The sequence below is a fragment of the Brachyistius frenatus genome, unplaced genomic scaffold (genome assembly GCF_029030835.1).
Source record: "Brachyistius frenatus isolate BFR_SWC_R1_liver_20210118 unplaced genomic scaffold, ASM2903083v1 Contig_26, whole genome shotgun sequence".
NCBI classification, from domain to species: domain Eukaryota; kingdom Metazoa; phylum Chordata; class Actinopteri; family Embiotocidae; genus Brachyistius; species Brachyistius frenatus.
The window spans coordinates 2,958,043-2,985,469 of NW_027210625.1; the positions used below are offsets into that span (position 1 = coordinate 2,958,043).

General features: G+C 42.0%; 2 protein-coding genes across 2 annotated transcripts; one reads left to right on the plus strand and one right to left on the minus strand.

The window, feature by feature from the left end:
• Positions 1-918: 918 nt before the first annotated feature.
• On the plus strand, positions 919-12,270 carry igfbp2a (insulin-like growth factor binding protein 2a). The gene is made up of 4 exons (XM_069698168.1): positions 919-1,394; positions 9,912-10,093; positions 11,279-11,419; positions 11,776-12,270. The coding sequence occupies exons 1-4, from the start codon at positions 977-979 to the stop codon at positions 11,932-11,934; spliced, it is 900 nt and encodes a 299-aa protein (XP_069554269.1). The 5' UTR covers positions 919-976; the 3' UTR covers positions 11,935-12,270.
• A 717-nt stretch (positions 12,271-12,987) lies between these two features.
• On the minus strand, positions 12,988-21,141 carry igfbp5a (insulin-like growth factor binding protein 5a). Its single transcript, XM_069698169.1, has 4 exons — positions 20,303-21,141; positions 16,095-16,297; positions 15,539-15,658; positions 12,988-15,399 (listed from the first exon to the last, which is right to left on the minus strand). Exons 1-4 carry the CDS (start codon positions 20,634-20,636, stop codon positions 15,262-15,264), a joined length of 795 nt encoding a protein of 264 aa, XP_069554270.1. The 5' UTR covers positions 20,637-21,141; the 3' UTR covers positions 12,988-15,261.
• Between the last annotated feature and the right edge of the window lie 6,286 nt (positions 21,142-27,427).

A 27,427-nucleotide genomic window follows, 5' to 3' on the forward strand; every position in this document is an offset into this window, starting at 1 on the left:
CTTTTTTTTTTTTTTAATAAAATCTAGGTTTACTTTAAAACCAGGAAATACTTGATCAATAATCAGCTTTAGGGAGCTTATTTCCCCTTAATGTGGCCATGAAAAGGTCAAAAGGTGCAAAAGGGTAAGTGTCAGCTGAAAAGCAAGTCACTTAATTCACATAATTATGATGGATTGGTTAAGTAATTTGTTATTTTGTGATGACTGCTTCAATAGGGGATTTTGTACTTTTACATAATTATCATATTTGGAGAAAAAATGAATATGCAATCAAATTCATTTCAGGCTAAGCCCCCTCCACTGGATACCAAAACTCCAAAGCCAGTTTGCATTAACCATATCTTGGGGGGCAATAAGTAAAAACGTTAGGTTTGGAAATTGTATTACTGCCCCTTTAGAGGAAAAACTAGCCCAGCATGTCTGTATTGTAGTTTTCTACATAGATTTTTTTTCTAAGAATGTGCAATTCATGCAATGATAACTTGATTATTTTACTCTGAGTTAATAGATTTGATCAAATAGGAGACATCAACAGTCACACATTACAGAACTGTGAGCTCTCTTCTGATTAGATGTCATGAAAAATGACTTTTTACTTTTATAAAATCTACAATCCTTCTTAATCACTTGTTAAAGCAATTCAGAGGAGGAGGAAAGTCATTAACACCTCATCTACAGATAGGAGAATATTGCTATCAGGCTGCAGCACTGTTAGCAATTCAAATATTTACTTCAACTAATTCAGTTAAACTGATAATGTGATTATTCTGAGCCATATCAGCCAATTTAAAGAAATATGAGTAAAGTGGCACAACTGTTCTTCTCCTGAAATAAATCATATATATTTCTATTTTCCTCAATTAAGACCCACATGTGGCCCCAAGAGCAAACCTGGGAATTTGTAGGACCCAGCAGACCTCCCAGCCCCCGGCTTCACCTGTTCGCATGCACATTTCTTCCCCTTTTTTCACTTGGGATGGCCTTGCATCGCCCCATGATAATGACCAAAAACCTCATACCTACAACAATGCTGTCGTACGCGGGCTGCAGCTTGCTGATTCTTTATGCGTCTCTCGCCGGTGCCTCCCTGGCCGAGATGGTGTTCCGCTGCCCGGGCTGCACCGCGGAGCGCCAGGCGCTGTGCCCAAAGCTCACCGAGACATGCGCGGAGATAGTGCGTGAACCGGGCTGCGGGTGCTGCCCCGTGTGTGCCCGACAAGAGGGCGAGACGTGCGGTGTGTACACCCCGAGGTGCTCCACCGGTCTGCGATGCTACCCGACGCCCGACTCGGAGCTTCCCCTGGAGCAACTGGTGCAGGGCCAGGGGCAGTGTCGGCGCAAAGTGGACACCGAGACGACCACTTACAGCCAGGAGCACCGGGAGCAAACCAGCGGTCAGTCAGTTTACTGGAAACCTAGTTTTCGGCTATCAATTTTTAATGACACTGTCTAGACTGCAGCCTGAGGAATAGTGTAGAATTATTGCATTGTCATGAAGGCTAAGCTCAAATCTTTATAAAATGGGGAATTTGGCTCAGTTGTGAAGTATTAGTGATCATTTTTCTCTGTTCTGCATGATATTCCCAACATATCTTATGATATTAAACATCTGGTGGTACATCCTTTTTATGTTTACTAGATGATTATAAACCATTTTTGAACCCCACTCTTCAAATAATCTGGAAGTTTGTATTGCCAGCATTTCTTATCTGTAATTATGCATTATCTTTTATTGTGCATTTGAGGTGTGCAGATTTTTGCAGATGTTGCAGAGGGTATTCTGTGTTGCATAAACCTATCTCAAGTGTTGTGAATCATGGTGTGCATGCAGAGGAAGAAACAAGGATCTGCCCAGTTAATCTCAGCTGTGCTCCAAACAGCTGGCCGTCAAAGTCTTTCCCAATACCCCCCCTCCACCTCCTAGAAAAAAAAAATCTGCCTTTAAAACACTGCAGCAGAGAACAAGTTAGTAGCCTGCAAAATTCTCTGAAGTAGTACTCGGTGGGATGGATACAGAAAACATTGTAGTATTGATGTTGACATTTCCACAGGGGAGTGGAGAGAAAGAAACCGAGAGAGAGACAGCAGGAGGAATGCTGCATTGATTGGAAAAGTGGACTTTAGGCTTTGGCCAGAAGTAACTATAAACTGCTGTTGACAGTGACTACCTTAATGGGGTTGTCTACCTGGAAAGGGAGATGGACGTATGTGCAGCAGGGGGATCACAATGAAGCTTCATGCAACCTGGAGCCAGCAAGGCTCATGTGGTTTGTGTTTGAACAGGGACAGGTCACACTGAAGAAGAAAAGTAAACAGCCTCATTAACGGGCTGATTTTGAGGCTGCAAACACACACAGTCAATGAGTGTCCAGTGGAGCCAGCCGGGGTGTGATTTCTACTCATTTCCAAATCCGCGCTTTGTCAGAGTTTACCTCCAGACTGACACGTGTTTATTTTGGCACTGAAGTCCTGGAACGTAGAGAAACTATCCGGAGACGGCATTCAGTGTAACCCTGTTCTCTATAAGGACTCTCCAGCACGCTGATAAAAGGTCAAATGGTTATAATCAACCATGGTAATTCCTTAATTACACTTTTATGTAAGCTAACAGGCATGAATTGCCGAGTTACATAAGGGCAAAACATGAGAACAGAATACATGGACACATCCTGTAAAGGCTTGCTTGCAAGAAGGCAATTTGTTAGATGTAATTGTTTTTTTCCCCCTCAGATGTGGGTCAGGCCCTGTGTCGTCTTGCAGGTTGAAAGATCTTGGATTTAGTTTGATGATGTGTCCAAAAAGCAGTAAAAGCTTAGAAATTGGCTTCACAGGCTGAATGCAGAGTTGTTCTGGATAAAAGGCGTGCTGTTGCAGATGGAAGAGTGATTTCTGACAAAGACCGAGGGAGAGAACATTACAGAGTGGTCGAAGTGAAAAGCAGAGATTTCTCAAGGTCAAAAGATAAGAGAAATATATTGGTTTTATTGAAGTGAGGCTGGATGGGCCTCTGAACTTTCTCCTTTTATGATCCAAAACTGAGATTAATTTAAAAATACACTCAAATACTGCTGCAGTATAAGCCTCATAATTCGGTCTATCTACTTCTGCCTTGGTTTATGCCATTCTGTTTTTATAAGATAACTTTGTAAATTCAGATGTTCCAAATGGTTACTGTCAGTCTCCTGCTCTAATTTGGCGCAGCTTGAGACGACACAGATTTGATTTCCTGGAATAAATTAGTCTCCGAAAGACATCAGAAAGAGGAAATAATGAAATCCCTGATAGAAATCAGCTCACAGGACGATTGAGAACAAACTAAATGTTCTGGCAAATACCCACTGCATCTTCTTTACTCCAAAGAAAAGCTTATCATAATACAATAATTAGGTGGTTGTATTTAGTTGAGCTGGGGAAGCAGTGACTCTTGAGCTGCCTTGGGCAAAGAATCAAAGGATGAAATATTGCAGCTGCTTTATTTGGATGTTTCTAAACACCCAACATCCGGACATCCTCCTCTTCTGTTTTTTTCACTCCCTCATCTATTTAAACTACATCAACTTCAAAAAAAGGAACAACGAGCAAATGACGCTGCATCTTGTTAAAGGTTTGACAGAAAAACCTATTTGATGAGGGTTATCCGGAGCTGCATTGACAGCAGCAGCAGAATCACTGGAAACTCCTGGATCAGCACTGCAAGCAACCAGCAGCAAAAAAGGTCAAAGGTCAAAGCTAAAGTTTCATTGACCCGAGAATGATCATGTAAGAGAAAAGACCCAAGGCCTTTTGGTCAAAACAAGTTAGTCAGAGAAGGGAAATGTACAGGGTTTGTGATATGGATAGATATCAAATCCAAACAGCTGATCAGACTCATGATGTAGTGCTGCACATGAAAAAACAACAACCTTTGTTCCATCTTTGACATGCCAACAAAAACACTTAAATTAAAGCAGATGTTGATGCTTTAAAAAGTGGAGCAATTAGATTTTGTCTGTTATTAATAAATCTTAAGATTAGTTAATGCAGCGGACACAAAGGATCTTTGTTCACTCTTTTAATTTGTCAAAGCAACGAATTACAGCGCGTAAATAATAACATACATTTTAGTGAATAGTGTAAGTATAAGAAGGTTAGCAGTCCAGGCCGATGTGTTCAAAGGTCTTGTTTTGCACAAACAACAGTCTAAAACGCAAAGATATGCAGTTTATAATCATGTATGACAAAGAAAATCATCAAGTCATTACATCTTTAATTAAAACAATAATCAAAATAGTTGCAGCAACTAACAGCTCTTACATTCCTATTTTATATTCTATATTTCAAAGATTGCTGATAATATGGTGTAAAACATATATGAAGCTTTATCTGAGATGGACACGCTACTGTGACACTCCTAATTCAGCAAATAACCTGTGATGTTTATTTCAATTGAAAAAAATGACAAAACAACAAATAAGATTTCATATTCCTTTGATTTTGAACTGAAACGTCTCCATGTTTAAAACCAACACCCACAAGTTTCCCACTACCGTCTGTGTTTATGCACAGTATCACTTGATATTCCGTTTCCACAGAAACCCGGACCCAAATAAAGGTTCCTTTAATCAGATTGAAAGGGCGTTTAGTTGTTTTGACTGGAATCATACCATATATGACCTCGAAAGAGAACAAGTTGATTAAAAAGAGCTCAAACAGGGCCCAGGTTCATGCTTACTTAAATTAGACAAAGTGAAGCAAATGTAACCATGTCCATACTAAACAATGATATACTGTTAATTGGTTCTTCAACCAAAAACTCTTAAAGTGTTAATTTGGCCACCAAACTATCCAGAGTGAGTTTTACATGTTGATAATGAGAGATGAAAACCTGAAGTTTCGGTCGTTATGGAGAGGGAAAGTGAGGTGGAAAGAAAAGAGGAAAAAAAAAACTCCTGTGCCATCTGGTCGCTGAAATAACATTGTTAGCTAACAAGGGGCATTCCTGTGTACCTGCAGGGGCGTCCAGACGGAGCCCGCAGGACTGAAATAGCTCAGAGATAATCCCCCCCCATCCCAGGCTTCTCCAAAAACGGGTGTTTGTGCCATCTCCCCCTGAGGCGTCAACTTCATGCATATCCATGCCAAGAATCTCCTCGTGCCTATTGAGACCCAGAATAACTTCCCACCCTCCATTTTGATCAAGGGTGATTTAAGACAATACCAACACTGTCTGAAATGCTACTGACACTGAGGGTGGGGAAGTGGGGGCAGCTTCTTAACTTGTTTTGATGATGGCGAAATAAAACAAATTAAGTTTTCGGTCTATTATTGTAAGTCGCTTTGGATAAAAGCGTTAACTAAATGAAATGTAATGTAATGTAATATTCATCTCACTTCAGTCATTTTTATTGCAGCAAAATGGGATTGTCATGCAGAGAGACTGTCCAATACTGTCAGAAAAGCCTGTCAGAAATGTTACAGGCATTGCATTGCCCCCCCCCCCCATTTCTAATCGTAAATCTGTGGCATAAGTATTGGTGTGAATGTTTATCGACTTCCTCGCATGCATGTGTGTGTGCACCACAATGCAGCGACCCGAATGTAAAAAAAACTTTTCCCATAGCATTACTACAGGTTCAAAAAACTGTAAGTGCAACTTTAATTTTGACTTCAGTTGAAAGAAAGTTGGCTGAGAATGTCCCATCAGCTGTAGAAAACCTGAGTGGTCATTCCCTTAAAAACACAACATGTTCCTTAAAGTTGACATTTGAGGTGCAAGGTTTTCTAAAATAGCGGAGGCTTCCAGAGGTTTCCAGAGGTTTTGCTCTCCCTGTCCCCTCATCTCTCTGTCAGAAGCTGAGAGTGATTGGAGGGAGCTGAATGTGATGCTCTACAGGTTTGACGTGCCCCAGCCTGCCTCAGTTCCTGTCCTAGTTCAGGCCCTGTACAAATCGCCCCGGAGTTCACCCAGCGGTGCTGGTAGAGAGGAGATGCCTGGTCTTGGAGGCCGGTTGTGTGTGTGCGTGCCACAGCCTGTGTAAAGCCTGCTTTTAGATGGCTGTTGCGGGCCAAAAAGCCTGGAAGGTAAACATATCTGCACTCTGCTGAGTTTGTGTTTCTAGAAAACAGTCCCACTAGGCCTTGTAATGGATTATGGACTGCAGTAAATCCATGCAGTGCCTTTCATCAGCCTGTTTAAGTGGCACGTGACCTATTTCACACCTTTCAGAGCTGCGTTAGGAAGTGAAGTCAGAAAAGATGGACTTTTTAAACTATTTCCACAATCTGACATTTAAAGAGATGATTCAGTTGGATTTCTTTAAAAGAATTGCCCCATTAATTAATTTGGTATTTAGTGATTATTTAGAAGTCCATATATGTTTAATTATATGCTTGTTTGTCGACAAATTGTACATCTTTGTATTTTCAGATGGCCTCACACAGTATAAGTGTACCAGCACTGTCCATTTCACTTTCATTCAAAATTATAGTCATTCCCAGGTCTGCTCCTATGAAGTTTGAGTTAGTACCTTTCTACTATAAAAATACAGGACAGAAAGTTTTGCCTGAACGTTGGACGTACAGTGAACCTAAAATGTCTCTACTGTTGAGAGAAGCTGCTTCTTGATCCCTCTCACTGACTAAATTTGGTAACCCAAACCAAGACAACCAGTGAGCATCCCTTCAAAGATGAGTAACAAGAAAGACATCACATCTGTGAGTCTGACTACCAAACAAGGGTCTATTTGTATCTACGGGAATAAGAAGGAGCAAGAATTCTCGTATCTTTCCTCTTTCAACCTTTCCATTCTAACACCACCTGGCCAAGTCTGCCATTTGCTCAGTTGACCAGAATCTGTACAATCAGACATGACACCTTTGGCCTACGTGCCATCTGGGAATTTGACATGGATCAGATATAGAAAAGAAGCCTCTCAAGCCATTGTGAGAGGATTAATTCAAGCAGTAGACTGGACAGTAGGCCTGCTGCTCTGTTGATACTGCTGATCCCCAGCCCACTGCTGTGGAGCGGCTTGTACTGTAGAGGCCTAGTGCCCCCTAAAAGTGGGGTCCTGACCCTCTGTGTTTGTGTGTGTGCGTGTACACTCAAGAGGGAAATCGCTGTTGTACATTGTGCATTCATGTGTGTGTCTATGCATCCCTAGACTGTGAATGTCTCAGGTTTCCTCAGCAGAGAGGGAGTGATGGTGTTTCACTTGGATACTGTGGGGATTATGTAAGACAGCAAAACAAAAGGCGCCCCAGCCGCCGATATATCTGAGTGTGTTGTGTGTTTATATGCGCAATTTGTGCACGCACACACACACACACACACACACACACACACACACACACACACACACACACACACACACACACACACACACACACACACACACACACACACACACACACACACACACACACCTGATTTCAGTTGACTTTTGCCCTTTTTTACAGAGAAACTCTGCCTTCAAAGAAAAGCCAGAGAGCACAGTGGAGCGTCATAGTGGGAAACTGAGGTCCAACAACACCAGATCTATCTGATGGCAAAAGGCGCCAGCACCTTGTTATTGCTTCGTTTGGAATTTCCTTTCTCTCGTTCTCTCTTAGGCCTTTTGTAATCATATTCTAACCGGATGTCAAATTTACCTCTTGCAGGGCGCAGAGAATGCCTCTTTAGTCCAGCACCACCACTGAAACACACACACTTGCTTTCATTCACGGCTCTACAAATGCCTTTCCACAAGTCCCCATGTTACAGCTTGGCCTGCATAACTGTGAACTATCCACGTCATGGCCGACTATTTGACCTCCTCTACTGTCTTTGCTTATTTCCCTTCTTTCGTTATGGTGTCAAGTGAAGCCCAGCACAAGAGAAATACACGATTTCCTGCAAAGATTTAACAAAAAGAAACAGTGCTCTGGCTCGTATATTCAGTTTTGGAAATGTTATTTGTAGTAGCTTAACTGGAGGTAAGATTCACTTTGTGAAGAATTTACATCATGCAACATTTTTTTAATCTAAAATCAGCTGGTTTGGAGAGACGCTCCTCTTCCACTCCCTCCCTGTCAACCCCAAAGTATGCTCTGTTGTCAGAAACAACAAGTTGGGATGGGCCTGATGGCCTCTCACATTGCTTGCTCCATCTGTCTGAAGGTTTTTTTTTTCTTTTAGGTTGATGTTTAACAAGACTCCAAGGAGAGAGGAGACGGTCAAAGTAAATGAAAACCGCCTGTAGGAATCACTGCATGGCCACATGGACTTGGCTTTGGAAAGTCAGTTGTACATGGATTTAAATCAATCCAAATTGTGCTTAATTGATATGTAGGGACAGTGTTCCCCCTGTCTTTCCTGTTTTAAAACAAACGGCATTCAGGAAACCAAGAGCTGCTCAGTTATTGTGTACTTCTGGTTTGAAAGGCTTGAATGGCATCAGTGAAGAAATAGTATTTCTCCACACTCATGGTGTGGCTCTATGGAGGTCTGATGTGTCTGTATATTCTTCAAACAAATACTGGATGCATCACATTTTGCTTAATAATCTGATACAAACACACCACTTGATAGACCCAGGGTCAAATTCATCAAGTTACAGCAAAGAGGGAAACTTGAAATGTCTTTTGTGTCTATTTATCAACATGTTCAACCTCTGCTCATAAAACTGAATCACATTGTTAGGGAAAAAGCCACCATGGAAACCTGACTGTGACTCAAAGTTCAGCAGTGGCCAACATTTCTCAGCCCACAAGCTTGTTAACAGAGCTGCATGTGGTTCCCTCACTCAAAGGATTCCAGTGACTCATTGATTTTGCTGATACATTTCAGAGCATTATAACAGGAGTTTGGACACTTCATGGCTGTTTTTTTTTCCCCTCAAAACATTATCTTTAGTAAAAATGTCAAATGTGATAGTGTGGAATACGTGAAAAACATGTGAAGATAATTAAATAGACAATTACCGAAGCCAAGAAATGAACGTACTAACTGTGGCATCTTTGAATTGTGCAAAAAAGAAAAAGGGAGGTGCAGAGTGGACGCCAGCTGAAAAGAGAATTGAGATCCTAGCTTAGTTGTACATCCAAAGATGCCTTAGGTCAGCTAAACCAGCTGATTATAATTAGGACCAATCACCACAGTTGGAGGTTCATCAGAAAATACTGAAGTAGTTATTTCTTCTTCCTTATAAACCCTCTCATGTTCACCTTTACATCGTCCTCAACCCCCTGTCCTCCAGTGAAAATCAATAAGCTGCATGAAAGCATACACAAAGACAAAAAAAAAAAAAGATTAACTAACACTGTAAATGCCCATTTTAATGATAATTTTGAGACTGAAAAGAAAGGGCAATGACTTCGTCAAAGTGACTGCGGACTGTTAAAGACTTTGCAAGAAAGACAGCAAGGAAAACGAGTGTATTTGTTAAGGCGTCAGGCATCTTTCAAAAGAGCATTAAGTTGTCATGTTCTCCTCCAGGATCTCAATCTGCAGTGTCGGCTTCACCTCTGCAGCTGGTAGAAGGCCGTCTATCCATTTCCAAAAGCCTTTTTAGCAGACCAGACCACTAACTTTGTCACTCTGAAAAACAATCTGTGCAGTTCAGATTGTGTTTCACTCCACTTCCAGCCTCTAAAAAGCACAGGTCATTACTAAAATGACAACTGGAGGGAAACAGCGGCTTAATGAACAGAGAGACCATTCTGACAAGTCACAGGTTAAATGCTGTCAGCAGCCAATATGTCCATCAGAGTCTCCTTGAACACAAAAGTCCTCCCTCTGTCTATTTGTGTTTTTTTATGCAATGCATTCCTGTTGGCCACCCTTTTTGACTTAACTCTTTCATATTAAATGTGAAAATAAATCTCTAGAAATTGCCAAACAAAATGAAAAAGAATCAATGCAAATATCTCATGTCATAACTCCTCCACCACAGGTGAGGCTGTGGAGCAGCAGCCGGAGCAGGGTGTGAGTGAGATCCCGGCTATCAGAAAGCCCAGCAAAGAGACCACCTGGCTGGGACCCAAAGAGAGCGCCGTACGCCAGCACAGACAGGAGATGAAGACCAAGATGAAGACCAACAAGGTGGAGGAGACGAAACCTACTCGGCCCAAACAGGTGAGCCAAAGCAGAGTGTCTGTTCGAGAGGAAAGCGTCATTAAAATGACTCTTACTACTCTGAGGACTGTCTTATGTGCCATAATCTAAAACGTAGGTTGAAATTTGTGCTGGATTTTTCTTCATGTGTAACATGTAGTTGGGTGACATCCTGTGGCACTGCAATGTATGTCTGCTTTTTCAACGTTGCACATTATTGCATTGTTATTTGTCAGTATTTGTGAGAAATTATATTACTTATATATTTATTATATATAATCCAACAGCTCGATTAAAAATTCAATCAATAATTCCATTTTAATGATGAAGATACCCAAACTTTTTTCTGTAAATCTTCTCTGGTACTGTTCAGTGTGGAGAAACAGCCTGCAGGACAAGAGAGGAATGAAAAAAAAAAAAGGTGCGCAGTGCTGCCTCCTTCTGGTGCAACAGCTGCTGATTTTGGCATCTTTTGCATTGAAAAGCGTGATAAAGTTCAGTTAACACCTGAAACTGCTAATAAATAATGGTAGTGCGCCACTTAAGGGAAGTACAGCATATATTTTCTGGCTGTTTAAAGGAATTAAGACAAAAGGCTTTTTTAAAGTTTTTCTGCCATTCAACCACTGTCCTTTAATCAAGAGGGAGATATTTGCTGACTTTAAATACACCTGACCTGCTCTGTTTCCCAGAGCGGGTGAACCCCGACCATTTACAACCAGCATTGTGGTATTTTCCATCCGCCATTAAAATAACATTTAAAGGTTATTGCTTTACCAGAAACTTTACAATTGTCTCAACAAGACGTTTGGCTCTGTCGGATTGTGAGGTAAACTTGAGGTCACTGGCAAGTTCTTGTTCATTACCGGCAAGAATCATGATTCATTTGCTCATAACTAAAAGCCCTTTAGCTTCATTGTTTGTGGATATGTGTGTGCATTTTATATTAGATTTTATTGTGAGTCAAAAATGCACTGATTGCTTTGCAAACACAACTTGGTGTCGATGCATCCTGGAGAAGTTTTCTGTTATTTGGGTGGATTTTACTGAACTTTTGAACAATGTAACAATTTGTACAGAACATTTCATGCCGCAGGCCGAGTAGAGTTTACCGATTGGACACAGAAACTTGGCGGCCTCAGCTCACCCAGATGCCACTATAGGGGCTTGTGAACATGACTTGTTGTTGTTTTTGCTGCTTTCAAGACGCAGTGTCAGCAGGAGCTCGACCAGGTCCTGGAGCGGATATCCAAGATGCCCTTCAGAGATAACCGAGGTCCCCTGGAAGACCTGTACGCCCTGCATATCCCCAACTGCGACAAGAGGGGGCAGTATAACCTCAAACAGGTGACTCCAGGCATTTTGGCAAAGAGGGTGGTAAGGCCAGAGGGTGTAGCCACCCAATAATATGTAAGCATATAGAGGAGAAAAGGTGAGTAAAGTATCCCAGCCACCAGCTTAAATAAAAGTATTTTCACCTTAAAAGGCTTTTATCACAGACACCTGTAAGAATAGACTGACTTTATATTCCTGAGTATAACATTAATTTGCATATCACAGAACCTCAGTTCTGATATAAAGAAGCTTATAATGGGTAGCTCACATGTATATTGATGTATATTTTCCCACATTTAAGGTTGCTATCTTATTATTCATAATAACATGAAATATGCTGAAAAATAGACATAAATTCTCTGTTTCAGTGCAAAATGTCCCTCCACGGTCAGAGGGGCGAGTGCTGGTGCGTCGACCCTCACACCGGCCGGCCCATCCCATCAGCCCCGACTGTGAGGGGAGACCCCAACTGCAGCCAGTACCTCAGAGAGCTGGAGCTGGAGCTCCCCGATACGGCCCAGATCTAGTGTGGCATGAAACATAAAAATTAAAAAAAAAAAACTGTAAAGTACTTGGGAACAAAGAACATCTGAGTAAGCTATATATTATCTTTCTGTGTGTATGTGTCTCTAGCTCATTTGATGACACTGACATTTGAAATCTTAACCACCGAAAAAGGATTAAATGGTAGAATCCAGCTTCCAGCATAAGACATACTTTTAGGGTGAGCAGTAAAGATAAGACTCCTTTTCCGCATAGATATTCCGCTGGAGTGTCAGTAACCATGCTTTACTAATTGTGACTTTGCTCAGATTGCTTTGTTATCAGTGTTTTGTACTGTATGTGTTGAAAAAAATGGAAAAGCCTTCAATATATTTGATGTTTTTAGGCGTGTTTTCATGCTCTAGCTCGCAGATACTATACTTTAAGCTTCGAGTACGCCTGCCTGTTAAAGATGAAATGTAGTAGACGTACGCACTAGTGTGCATTAAATGTTCAATGGAAGGACGTGACCTTAATTAACGGATAAACAGATAATGCCATTAAAATGATGATAGAGTCAGTTTGTGCATTTGTTTTCATTTCTGAAGACACCAGAACACTGCAGGTGGGTGGATTTCAAGTTTGTCCTTCAAAATGAAAACAGAAAATCATCAGTATGTTTTAGCTTTTTGCCATACTGAAGTGTGGAGTATTTTAAAATACATGCAGCATCAGTTTTAAAATAATTTCCCCACTAGCATTGAGTAAAAGTACTACTGGGATGTCAGTGTTACATTTGCAGCTTGTTCCTGCTGCACCCGAGGCAAACATCATTTAATGTAGGTTTAAAGAATTAAAAAAGGACCTAAATTTCATGTTGAAACAGTTGTGATATTTATAAGTTATCACACCCTGCAGAAGACTCCAGCTGCACTCCACTTCATGAGTGATGTCACAGTGAGTGTTTTGCCTTTGACAGCAGATGGAAACCACCTGCATGCAGAGTCACATGAGCATCAAGGTCACAGATAGCAGCCACACAACATCTGACTCAACATGTTACCAGCGATTATACAATGCACACAAAAGTGCAGATCTTTGTGAGTACAGGAACTTTATTTAAATAGTGATTCGCCTTTACAAAAAACAAGTACATCAATTACACGCTTGATAAATATTTCACCATAATGTTCACATTGATCTTTTGTTTTTTAAATTGAGATTCCAAAGCGTTCAAAGTGTTGTTGTTTTCTTATGTTTACATGTATGCTTTATTCAGCAGTATGAGAAAGGTTTAGTTGGGAAGAACAGGCTGATGTGCCTACATCTCTGACTCTCACGATAAAGTGAGGAAACACGAGGAATGTCTGAGATTATATGTCAGTAATTGAAGTTTATAACAAACAAAAATAGGAGCAAATTTTGAACTACAGAACAAAATTCTATCCTCAGTCATCATACGTTTAGCAGCACTCGACTGGAAGAGCATAATAATCTTTGTCAGCAACCAACTGAAAGCTGAAAACCACATCTAAAATAGTTTCCCTCTTTTGTGCCCAAGCGTCACCAACTCGATGGATCCATGCAAATAAAAATTCAAACTGGCGTTGGGCAGAAGGCACTTGAATTTACATAAAAACACAGCCACCTTGCCCACTGCAGAATAAGAGACCTGGTGAACCCTGAGAGCAAGTCACCATCGGCCAACAGATTTGCCTGTGTTGTGGCAGTGAAGACCCCTCATGTGGAAACAGAAGCAACGCAGGGCCTTTGCATATGATTTGTGTGCGAGCTGTGAGGAGAAATGATCGTCTGTTGGACAGTAGCTTGAGTTGGCTGCGCTACTGACAATTTAAACCAGGGCTTTTTTGAAGTTGAGAACTACAAGGACATGACACACACATACAAACACACTCAGGAGCATGCACACATACTCTCTAAATACATTTACAAACAGCGGATGCAGTTGTCCAGACATTTAAAAGGCCTTTCAGAAAGGGTCAAACATCTAACCTTTTATAGTACAATAAGTCTACGAGTGAGGTTTCCTCCTAATTGCTTGTTCGTGAGAGTACTGAGCTTAGAGGAAGATATTCTCTAAGCTTAGAGGAAGATATTCTCTAAGCTTAGAGGAAGATATTCAGCAACAGCACCAAACAAAGAAAATCTTCACAAATCCAACTATGAGACAACCTACAGGTTAAGGTTCCGAAAATCTTAAAATACACCTAAAAATGCAACCTGCTTCACCAGTTTGACAATGCTCAGCTGAGAATGGCAGGATGAGGAGCTACTGTTGTTGCACTGTAGCTGATTGAGAAGAATTTCCGGAGATATTTTTGGCTCGAGGCAACCAATGGAGACAACAGGAAATTACTGGTCCCGGTCAACAAATAGTTGGTCATATAACCTCCCAGAAAACACTTGTTTTTATGCAGATTTAAACAAACATATAAATTGTTAATTAACAAGCTTTAAAAGGCTATGGTTGGATAATTTCTTTTATATTTGGACAGACCCAGGTTCTCTGGTTCCTTTTGTTTCCAGCTTTCTGGCTCTGGATTCATATTTAACAGACTGATGTGAGAGTGCTATCAATCTTCTCATGCAACTCTGCAAAAATAAAAGCAAATAAAGTTACTTCCAAAAGTGTCAAACTGGCATTATGTGTGTAGGCTCCTTTCCGGTTAGCTCGACTGATTTTTCTCCAATTAGTTAAAAACAGGCCGATGGTCAACTGATTTTTCCCTCTTACTCCTGAGTTCATCTTCCCGTCTGGAAACCATGTAAAATCACGACCATCCCTCAAAGAACCAGTCAGGAATATATCCCTCATAAGTAGCCATTTTGTAGTGAAAACCCCTTATTTAGACAACAAAACCTGACTCAGTATTCAACAATGTCTCCTACTCGTCCACTATTCATGTGTATCTTCACCATGACAAATATGAGAAGAAACTGTTGATATTTAGCCACATTTTAATATGTCTTGTCTCAGAATTTCTTGGAGTAAATTTAGCAATAGACTCAGTACACAACATGTTATCAGTACCATACAAATATATATATATATATATATATATATATATTTCTCTATTATCTAGGGATATAAGAAATGAGGTCTGAGCTAACCTCAACATATTACACAGTCATTTGGGAGCCATAGTTAAGGCCTGCATGTGCAGATTTTCACTTAAGCAAGCTTTTGAATTTGGCTACCCTTCAAAAAACATTTAAAAAAAAAATGTAGTCCATCACACCTGACCATATATGAACACCGTGTTTTCCTGATTGTCAGTCATGGAGTGTGCTAGCTTGATTGGCAGGTTTTTAACAAGAAACAGGGCTCAGTGAGTATGGCCGGTTCACTCTCATTCGTTGCTGTTGCTGCTGGTGTCGAGGTCTTTGCACTGCAGGTCACCTCCGGCATAGTTGATGCCGGGGATTTTAACGCCAAAGCGGTCGACGCACCAACAGATCCCCCTTTTCCGACCACGAGACGGCTTACACTGCAAGTAAAGAGCGGTTAAAACTTGTTTTTATTCATTTCTTGTTATATTTTAGCTTTATTGGGTAGTTAAAAGATCTCATTATGCTACAAAGCAGGGGTGCAGTCTCACTTGTTGACATAAAAGGATGCATCCATACCTGTTTTCGCTTGAAGAAGCCCTTCTTATCGCAGTTGGGGATGTACAGAGAGAGAGCCAACACCCGAGAAGTGTCCTTCATGCTCTGAATGAGATTATCTAGTCTTCTCCTGCAGGGCCCCTGCACACACACAAACACAGATGTGAGTATCTGCATGATCACAATGTGTATTTGTGCACCTGAGTTAAGAAAATAATGTTTCAAAATTCCTCGGAAAGTGTGTGAAATGTGAGGTGAATGAGGACTTTAGTATTCAGGGATTTCACTGTGTTCACACCATGTTGTCATGTGTGAATATGGACCTGCGGGGCATCTTGGCTGATTTGTCAGAACTGGTTTCTTTCCAGTGTGTGCAACATAAATAAAGCCTGGAGCAGTGAGGTGCAAGATCTTCTGTTTTTTTCTTCTGGTTTTAAGGAAAGCAAAAGATCTGCTCATTCAAACCAAATATGGTCTACAAGTTGTCTTCAAATCTTGAGCAGTGAAACAAATATGAGCTGCAGAGCTGAGAGTTTTTCACCCAGGTATGCATCTCTGTAATCTCTACATCACTTACAAATTCAGGCTCCAGTTTATCGAGGCTGAGCGGTGAGAAATCCAGGTTGCTGGCCGGTCCCAGCCTGGCCAACTGCTTCTTGCGGTCCTTGGCCTGCTTCATGGCCTGGGCCTTACGACTGCTGATGTGATCGCCATATAAGGGCACCTTGGTTTGCGCCGGCTCTGCAACGCGTAGCAGGGTGCCATCATGAGACTGTCCGTCTGTTTGGAAGGCAAAGACACACAAGAGACAGACGGGTCAGTCAGAGTTTTAAAGTTTACAGTCGCTGTTTCTCACTAAAATGAGCTGTGTCTGTGTTTGAGGCCCGACGTGTTCTTCCTCATAAAACACTTGCAATGTGAGCTCTCCTCTCCTCTTCTAAACCTTGATGAGTTTCTTGGAGCATTATTTTTACCAACATAGCATGAGCATATTTGAACTTCTGTCTTTAGGACTGAGCAGGAAAGTGCATTGCTCCATGCTTCTATATGTACACATGCATACATGTATGCATGTGCCTACATTTTCACCCTCAAATTCCTTTCAACTAAATTTAGTCAATACTAAATTAAATTAAACTTTAAAACTGGTGTAATGCTGCAAATAACATGTCACTGCAAAATAATTAATTCACTCGTGCATTACTATAAAATTCAAACACACAACAAAACCAAGATGCTTCAGCAGCAGTCAGCTGAAGCTTGATTCACACAGAATTACTGTCATCAGAGGAGGACTGTCTTATCTGCAGTATGGTTGGTAATTTGCACCGGAACTTTACAAATTACAGACAGACCAGAATTTAAAATCCGTGAACCAGTGATACTGATTATTACAAACAACTTCATGTCCACAGGTGTAATATTAGTCCTGTGCAAACAGGGCTTCAAAGCATATTTCGGAGTCTTTCATGACTGCGTGAAGAAGGGTCAAAATCAAGAGCACTATGATGGCTCCCACCTGGAACTCTACCTGTCTGCACGTCTGAAATCACAAAGCTATAACTCATGGGGGCACGGGGCAGTAGTGTCGAATTTGGAAACGTCATAACACAATGTGATGATTTCACTGCACCAGCTAAATGCTTATTTAGCACAACCAGTGGCTACTGTCCAGTTTCAGATTGGATGTGTTGACATACGGGATAACATAGCCTACATTTATGGCAAGTCAGGTTGCCAGTTTGGGGTATATGTAGACCAGGGGTTTTAAAACTTTTATAGCAAGTGACCTAAATGAGATATTTAGTCTCACCCTGGCACCCAGGCCCATGAAAACATGCTATTACCCTTGTCATGTGGCAAACCACCAGAAACAGCCGCAGCCCATTTTGGGTACCAACCCCCACAGAAACCCTCATGTACATGCATCTTTCATCTGTGCAAAAATACAGCTCTATGATAAATTTTGGGGAGTCGCACACAGTCACCCAAACCTCAGCACTCGCCCCTCTCCCTTGTCCCCACCCTCTATTCATTCAACCACAGAGACTGCGCCGAGGCAGGAATGAGTGGCTGCGGCTTTCTTTCCCAAAAGCACTTTAAACTGATATCTCATTTAATTTATGGCCTTAAACGTGCATTAGCTTTGTATGTGTCCTAAGCCACAGTTGGCCCATTTTCACTGCTATGTCACGCACTTGTTTCTATTTAATTATGGCAGATTGCAAATTCTGCATATAAACCCTTCTATCCATTTCTGCTCTGACGTGATTGCTAAGCTACTAAGCTAACTGGATGGTGGAACAAGGTCACCGCCTCATTGCAAATGATGCTTAAAACCTCCCGAGCACCCCCCCCCCCCCCCCACACACACACACACACACACTCATGATGAAGATCATGATGATGTCATTCATCCCTTCCCTTAATGACAGGTTCATGAAAAAAAGAAAGAGATTCCCTCCACTTTACTGCTGACACAGTTTTCTTTTCCTTCCGAGAAAGCCGAGGCAGATCAGCAGCCAGTGTCCAATCAAGTCTTCACTTGCTAATCCTCAAACTTGTCTCATCTGACCTGTGCTGACTGATCACGTCTTTCATTTTTCCTCTTCCTTCCTCTCCCTTTTCCTCTTGTTAGACTTGGTGATCCTGGAGAGCCAGCTCACTGCAGGAATTACTGACTGAAAACCCTTTCTTTTGTTCTTGACAAGAAGTTTTCTTTTTTGCTTCATCTGGAAAATAAGATTCTTTTAGCTTTTATTGGGATTTGAATGTCAGCGTGTGTCATCGTTTACTGATCTTTCACACATTATAAATGTGCAAAATGCTCAAACTAGTGTCTATAGATTGCCACTTTTGAATGAGGTATGTATTTATCAGTGTGCATATGGGTTTTGTTTAATTTGTATGTTGACAGAATGCCAAGCAGGAGACGTTGAGTTAATAGCTGGCTGATGGGCAGACAGACGGGGGATCAGTAACCCACGCTCAGCCTGCATTCTGCTGAATCACTGCACAGCCTGGGCCTGCCTGCAGCGCTGAGTCGCAGAGAGGGAGGGAGGGAGGGGAGGGGAGGGAGAGGAGCGGGCAGACAGATGAAGAGACCAGGGCGGGACTAACAAAGAGTGGTGAGTGGAAGCAGAGGATAGTGTGGGAAAGGCAGTAAAAGGGAAAGGGGAGCTGTTACAATAATTTCTCAGATGCAGAGCTGCTGAAGGTTGAATGAGTGCAGCCAAGGAAATCTTTTTATTTTTTTGTGGAATGCAAATTGGCTTCAAAATTAAATGTAAAAAAAAAAAGTTAATCCTTACCATAAAACTAATAAAAAACCAGACAAAATAAATTTCTCTTATTTGAATGTGTCACTGATAAGTTTGTATGGCATTGTTTCAATGCTTCCCCCTTTCTTATCTTCTGTCTTTTGTTATTGGACTCTACGCCAGTGTTACTGAGCCAGAAAATCTGTGGTTCAGCCCGCTGAGGTTTAACGCAGCCTGTGAGATTATTTATGTTTCCAGAGGAGCGTTGCTTCAACTCTAAAACTCCAATCTGCAGGAAAATGAGGCAGCAGACAGAGTGGAAAGGGTGAATCTGGGGATGGTGGAGAAGAAGAATGGGGTGGAAACAGATGAAGAGGGACACTGGCCAGACAGGGAAAGAAGAGATGAGGCTGTGTGGTGGGAGAGAATAGCGCGACGGAGACAAAAAAAAGGTGGGTCAGGTGTGGGAAAAGGCACAGGTGGTAGATGAAGACAAGGAGAAGTGTGCAGGGGACTGACAAAAGAAAGAAAGGCTAAAAGACAAAAAGCGCAAAAAGACAAGAGACCTTAGAGGAAGGGAACGAGGTAAAATACGACTTCACACATTGAAGGCTGTGAGTGCGAGAGCCACTAGCCAACATTTGCCACAAAACTGTCCTAAGTGCTCTCCAGTAGACACTTTGACTCTGTCCCTGAACTGCCATTCAAAGGATCCAACAAGGAGCCTCGCCGAGCACACCTGTAATCTTCTCCCTCGTTTTATGTCGTTTGGGGGGCCTCGAGGCGATGGCCCACTCACACGAAACCTATTGATTTATGGCTCACAGACCCACGAAGACCTTTCAAACCGAGACGACAGGTTGATCGGCACTCTGCACCAATTGTTGACAGAGTTCATGGGGTCGAGGCGTACTGAGGCTTTCGAGTCGTGTGCCTTGATAATGACAGGTGTCAGCCTGTATTAAAGAGAGCTGTGAGCTGACCCACATCAGCCTCGCTGGCTCCCAAAGATACAAGGAGATAGGAGGGCTGAAGACTCACCACCCTCTTTGTTGAAAATCCTTCATCTTTACACTAATTTGTGACTGGTGATTACAGTGTAGAAGTCATTGTTCCATCTTTTTCTTCTTCTACCTTTGCATCTCTGGCTGTGTGTGTCTCACTTGTGGGCTTCATTCAAATTCCTGCATTGACAAGAGAGGAGTAACATCTCTACCCAGCGGTTTGCTATTTCTTTGCACCGGGGCGCTTTAGATCTTTGGTTTAAACACAATATAACACTGTCAGAGCTCAGAAATATATAGAAGTACTGATATTGTTCAACCAATGAGAGCACTACAGCTTTAAGTGCTGCACTTTGATTATAGTCCTGGTGTAGCATCATGATGGGAATGATGATAAAAGAAGGTTACACTGTAATGATTCAATTAATTAAGTTAATTAATGTTCCAATCAAAGTTGGTGATCTGTTTGAACGTAATTACAGCCGCAGTGATCTGAATCTGTCAGCTCTCTGCAGGCCTACCTTTTGATGGATGCAGCAGTTTATACAACTTCTCGTTCTTGCACACCCCCCGGCCGTGCAGGAGCGCGTGCAGCGGCTTCTCCTCGCCGTTCTTGGGCAGGCAGCGGAGTCCGCGCGTGCACGGCCCGGTGTACACGCCACACGGCTGGCCCTCTTCGAGCGCGCACGTCAGGCAGCAGCCGCAGCCGGGCTCCTTCACCAGCTGACAGCCAACCGGGACCGGCGGACACATAGACAGGGCCTTCTCGTCGCACGGCTCGCACGGCACGTACGACGAGCCGCAGCCGGTTATGCTCAGCAGCGGAACCATCAGGAAGGAAACTCTGAGCAGCATGGTGCGCTTCTCGACTAAACTGCAGGGTGTTCTGACCGAAACGATTATCAACTGAATCTTGTGCTGAATCCTTTCTTTGTCAAATGTTTGAGTCCAAACATCAGGGGGGTGTTTGCTGCATCCACAGGTGCTTCGTGCGCTCAAGTCCAAATGTCACTGCATCCGATGCTTGCAATCCACAAGACAGTCACTCTGCTCCTTTTAAAATGTCGCTCAATCTCTCAACTACCAATATTTTACAAAACAAAAAAAGAGATAAAATGATCTCGACACCACGTATCTCACCCCTCAGTGATGTCCGGTGCCGTTTACGCGCAAGCTGTTCGTCTCCAAATGAGAAATAAAGAGCCTGCTGATTCCCCCTGTCGCTCGCTCTGTAGGTTATTTTACCCGCCCGGATTGTGAGCAGAATGTATCATCTGTGGCTTTGAGTTTGCCTTTTAAAAAAGAAACTGCCAGAGGCGAAGCCTATAACGATGGGTATGTCAAACAACGTTTGGAGGGGGAGGCGCACTTGTCAACTCCGTGCGCTGCGATGCTGATTTCACAGGGCGGGTGCTGGCATGCCTCCAGATCTGCCAGATACAAGACGATGCTCCTGAAGGCGACTGAGTAAGACCTTATCTCCCTCGCTGCACAATGGCTAGTTAATATTCTCAAGATTGTGAATCTGAAATACATCATTTTTATTGTGTTTTAAGAACAAGGCAGATCAAGGCATTATTCTGATAACTGAATCTAAACTGGTGACAAGGTTGTTTTACATGACAGCCAGTGAACCTAAAATGTATGGTGACAAAATATGTTTCATCGGGTCTCCAAATGTTTTATGATTTCTGCATGTTCCCCTGGTCAAATAAGCTATAAAGACAAATAGAGACTAACTGAACTTCCTGTTCTCACAGTATTCATCCTGCTGATGATTGTTTTGTGGTTTCAATGGTTCCCCATTTTCATGTTTGTTACTTGATATAAGCAGACAAGCTGATTCCCCACTTTGCTTCAACCCAACATAGGACACTATAATCCCGACTTTGATAACTTGACCTCAGAAATAGTGTTCAGATTCCCTTGCTATTTTCACCACAATATGCAAAAATTCTCACCAAAATCTAAATCCTTATTCAACATAACCTTGGAAAAATGCAATTAGAGGATTCAGATACTTTTCTTGACCACAAACATGATTTATTCTGTTTCCCTGTAGAGGTGCCATTTGGATCCAGCCTACACAGACCCTACTAAATCAGAGACCTATAAACTGGTGAAATCTGACTTGTAATGGCACCAAAAAGGCGTGATCCTGCAAGAAGAAAGCTTCATGATTACTCCGATATTCTTCAGTCTCTTTTTCAAAAGTACTGCAGCTTTAAATATTTGCGGGATGCTGTCTTAACCATAATGAATTCTCCAACGATGTGCACACTGACTTTCTGTGGAAAGGTCCAGATCAGGGCAAGCTGCACTTCAAGTGACCTTCTTTTATGACTCAGCGAGGTCAGTGTCCAGTGAGATAACTGGTCATCTCTCATGGAGGACAGAGCGCTCGTAGTTCACTGGATGTTCTGGCAAATAGTAATAGATTTGAGCATGTTTGTGTTGTTAGCAAACACAGTCTCTGCAGAGACCAAGATGAATTCATGTAATGCTTGTGACCCTGGTCATGTTCTTCCTGTTGTTATTGCTGTGCATAAGTTCTTGATTATTTAGTTTTATTGGCCTCTGTTTACATCTTCAGCTGGCAGTTTAAAATTAAGTTTAAGTGTCCCATTAGTGCATAAATCCAATTTCAGATGTTTGTAATGTCAGTGAGTACTGAAACTGACCTTTTAAACTCACACTGATAAGACCTTTTGTTCCTTTGCTGTGTCAAGTTTCACTTCCTCTTTCTCCCCTTCCCCCCTTTGTGTGAAACTTTGTCGACGAGTTCTGCTCAGATCATCCGACCCCTGTTTGCCTTTGCCCTTGACCTTTGTGCTGTATCAGGTGTCAAGTGATGTCACACGTGACGAAAAGGTCAGCTCAGTGTTGCCCACTCCCCCCGTCATTCCCCTCGTCTACCTGCCGAGAGTGGAAGAAAGAGCGCCATTCAGATGGAAACCTGGAAGACACATCTGTGCTTCAAACAACATCGAAAAAAATCTCCCCCTTAAAGATCACCTCGAGACTCTCGTGCACATTTATGATTCATAAATCGGTGATTTATGACCCAGATGCATATGGGCAATGCAAATACAGTATGTCTGCATTTGTTTTTGTTTTCTCGAGCTGTGAGACAAGGAGGATCTGTGGTCCAAGTTCTGCGAAGGTTCATAAATCTTGTTGCTACTTCTGTTTGTGTTAGGCTTCCTATATAGTTTGCATGCTGAACTGATGCATACCGCCCATATCATGCACAGATGCTGGCTCTAGCTGAACATTATATAACTGCAAGATTTCGATTTGCCTTGCAGTTTATTTCAAGACTAGATATGTGCTGAGGTTTCATTGCTGGGAATGACGGAGTAATGGTGCACAAAATCCATGCTTCAGAGCAAAACTTGGGATTTTGGTGTGTTCAGCTCTAACGGACAACGGACAACAGCTGAACCACTGCCTGAGCTCTCTGGGTGACACTTAAATGCCCCAAACACCCACGGTGCACCCACACAGGTGTTTCCACTTATTTAGGCTGATAGAGCTGTGTGGGCATGTACAGACTGTGCTTCTTTGACATCTCCCTGACTCTACTGTTAGGTTTCCTGATGGGATAGGTTGAATCACACCTTTATCATTTTTACATGGCACATGGAGTCCAGTTACCTTGTTTGAATTTGAGGAGGGGGTCTAATTAGCCCAGTTAATTGAAAACACCCTTGTAGGTGGGCAGTCCTGCCTGATTAGAGTGTAAGAGAGTAACATGGTTTGGTTCACAGAACATGCTGAACCAAAGTCCTGCACTGATTGATTCAAGACAAATAAACATACTCGAGTTTCATTCTTCGGTAAATATCACATTTGCTCCTCAAAATGTGGCTGATAAAAACTTAAATTTAAAACAGGTGTTTCCTTTGCAGCTTTCAAGATCCTGAATTCCACCATGTGCAGGGAATCATGACTAAACTAGTCAGGAACTTTCATGTGACCATGTCTTATTTACAGGGCACTCGAGCTCAGTTGGGAATACATCACCTTTATAGACTTATCAAACACTAAAAGAATAGCATCAGCTTCAGTTGACAGAACACTGCATCTGATGAAGATTATGATATAACTGAAAGCTCCAGAACAGTTGCGAAATGGGTCTTGAATGAATTTAAGGTCATATTTTAAGCCAACATGGACAAGAAGCTTTTAAAGTGGTCATAAATGTGGAATTTCAAACATCCACGACAACAGGGCAAACTCCATCTGCAGATGAAAGTTGTGTGATGGGACTGAAAACTCCAGAGCAGAAACTAAATGTTAATTTACTGAACTGTCAAGTGGCAAGGTCAAGAATCCACTTTTTCCCCTTATAGAGTCTGTAATTTCTTCTTGTTAGTGACATGCACATGTCCAGAGAGTAGGACAGAAAAATGGAAGTGGGATGGTTTCACATTTTTTTGGGCCATAGCAAAAATATTTGGCTCAACCTTGTCGGCACCAACAAGACGGTACCAAAGCCAAGGACCAGTGAGGGGAATATAGGAGCCTGGCAAAAATTTAAAAAAAAAAGATGGGGGAAGTCTGGGCCAGCCACACAATGGGCCGTCGGACCCAGAACTCCCTCCCAAACAAAAATAAACTCAAAAACATGTCAACCAGGCCTCCATCCGCCAAAGACAGAACCCCACTAGTGTAAGCAAATAGCAAGAGAGCTGCTTCATTTGCAAGGGAGAGCTTCTCCTACAACCTCCCTTAAATAGGCTTTGGTGGGCGGGGCCATCCACTCACCTCACATCCGAAACACCTAAAGAGAAAGACACAAGGTGGGAGCGTTTAACACAATTACCTGCTGCAAATTTCTGCTGGTGGCTATCATTTGAAGTCCAAATGTGCTGTAAACTCAAGTTTACTCTACCTTTTCTCATACTTGGAATTGTTTGACTTGTTGAGGAGACCCTGAATTCAAAGTTAGTTTTAGTGTCTGTGAGGGGAGATTGTGTCATTTCATGAGGTTGTGCAGGTTCAGGTCCCACTCCCCCTTTGTCCTTTAAACACTCTCATCTCTGAATGGGCCACTAAACCTCTGACCTTTGACCTCTTTGACAAAATAAGCTACAAAAGAATTCTGGTAATTTGCTTGATTTTATCTTTTGTCCTCGGTTGCCATTAAAGTACAAACAAGTGAATGTGTCATGAACTGAGGAGACGTGCTGTTGAATCGCAGCCAGGACCATAAAGGTAGTGTGAATTAAAACACATATCCACTCGCCAAATGATGTCATGCTGCTCATGCTTGGACACTCCCCACCCTGCAGTGCTGGTTGTCTTCCAACTCCTATAGCCGCAGTAAGAGAGAGAAAGAAGAAGAAGGGGGGAAAAAAAGAGTATGTGTGGGGCTAGAGAAAGAGATGTACTCGACATGTCATACTTTACCTGTGTCTCAAGAGCCCCATGGCAGATCTACCACCCACCACAGACTCTGGGCCTCAGTGGGGCCTCCAGGCTAAAGACACTCACCTCCACCCTGATTATTCAGCTTTGCCTTTCTTTCCTTTTGTATCATTTAGGTTCTCAATAAAATACGTTTTTGGAGATTCAAACAAAAGCTTTTGTTCATGATCTGGGAGAAATTATTCATCTTTAGATTTTTTTTTTTTTAACCTACAATATAGTGTTGTTTCCCGAGTTAGCTGGGGAAATGTTTGACATGACACCAACGTAAAAGTTTAAACAACTGATAACACAAGCTTCTCACAAAAACAATATCTCAAGGATAAAAGTTCCCTCTTGCCTATTGTTGTTGTCTGAGGCCGGAGATATACTTGCATTAATGTTTACATTATGGTTGCTTCACGTATCCTGGATGCATTTGGTGCGTTGATTGTGCATGTCCTCAGAAATTACTGCGATGCATCCACAATTAGCAATACGCTCATGAACTATAGGGGCTGTACGGAGATGTGGCGGGGTCAGGAGACAAGAAAGCAGCGGCTGCACAGGCAGAAATCTTCGCAGACAAGTATAGACATATGTTTGTCAGAATAGCTGTCATGATATCAATGCCATTTGACGCGCAAACCTGCTAAATTAAATGGAAACAAGTGTGGGACCATTACGTCCGTGCACGTCAGAAAATGTTGCTTGAGATAAGCTGAGCTCTTTCACCAGACTGCGGACCACTGGGACCAATTTTCCACAAAATATTACAGTAATGTCACCATGTTTATTTTTTTACATCATGCATGTATTAAATTCTATTTATATTGATAAACAATGGTGGAATTGCATCGTACAGATGCAAGTATGTGATCAATTAGCTTGTCAATGCAGCAGCTTGTCTATGCAAACACATGGTTAAAAAAGCAGGTACATCTCCAGCCTAAAATAACAGTGCTTTTATTTTGGTAGTATGTCAGACAGCTGTAACACTTTTCCTGGCAATACATTATTTGGAAAGAGTGTTGCTTACTTTTGTAATATGGAATCTGGCACAAAATCATGATGATACATATTTAAGATTTGATCGATAACAAAAGCTTTGTCTCTGTTATTTTTGTTCTCAGATTCATTCTGCACAGAAGCTTTCAACTTATCCATCTTTCTCCCCTCTCATAATCGTGATTCCCTCGTCTTTCTCCATCATTGTTCATCCTCCTCTGTCTGCAGCTTGGTTTTCATATCCTGACCTACTTTGTTATCTGTCAAAAGACACTGAAGCTGCTGCTGCACTTGTTCTGTGAGAGATAATGGAGCTTGAGTCAACTTGAGCGTTGTTTGAACGGAGAAAATGATCAAAAACAGAGAAGAAGCAACCTCAGCACAAAATGGTTCGGAGACACTATACAATCTCTGGTAAACAGCGCTCAAGCGTCGTATTTCTCTCCATCCCCAGGCCCCGTGGGCTAACGTGCTACATTACAAGAGAGAAAAAAGTATGCCAGACAATGAAGTAATCCTTGTGAAAGTGATACCTTGAAAGCCTGCACTGTAGGAGGTAGATTTTCTTGTGCCTTTAACTTCACCAAGTCTGATGGCAAATCATAGATTAAGTCAGCCAAAACCACTTCTTTATATGTAGTAACATTTCAACATTAACACTTATTATTTTAGTACGTGACTGATTCATTTGTGTCTGATTACCATCTTCCATTAAAACATGCATCCCCATCATGTCTCGGAGCAACTGGACCAAACGGCAGACGGGAGAATATTTTGGACACATTTGTATGAAACAAACGACCTTCTGCCGGTTACTAATCCATCTGCATGGAGCTGACTGTGGAACACAAGATGACTCGCTTGTGTGGCTGATGTGCTCCATATGACAGTCAGAACTTACTGTAAGCGACAAAGCAGAGTAAACCGCGAGAAATGTGCTGAGACAGCGTGCGCACACACACACACAGATAGAGTCAATTCCCAGATTACAGTAAGCACTTGATTTTCAGAAAGAATTAGAGGAGTCCACACGCTAGAGCTGAATTTCCAAGTAATGCAACTGCCATTGTGTGGGTTGAGAATGAAGCACAGTTGGAGCTTATGGGTGTTGTGCAAATTTAGAAAAAGAAAATTACTGAGAAAAACTGGTGAACAAGACATACGGCATATCTCAAGTGTAGCTAATGGATCTTTGAGTATAACAAACTGACATGTTCATATGAAAA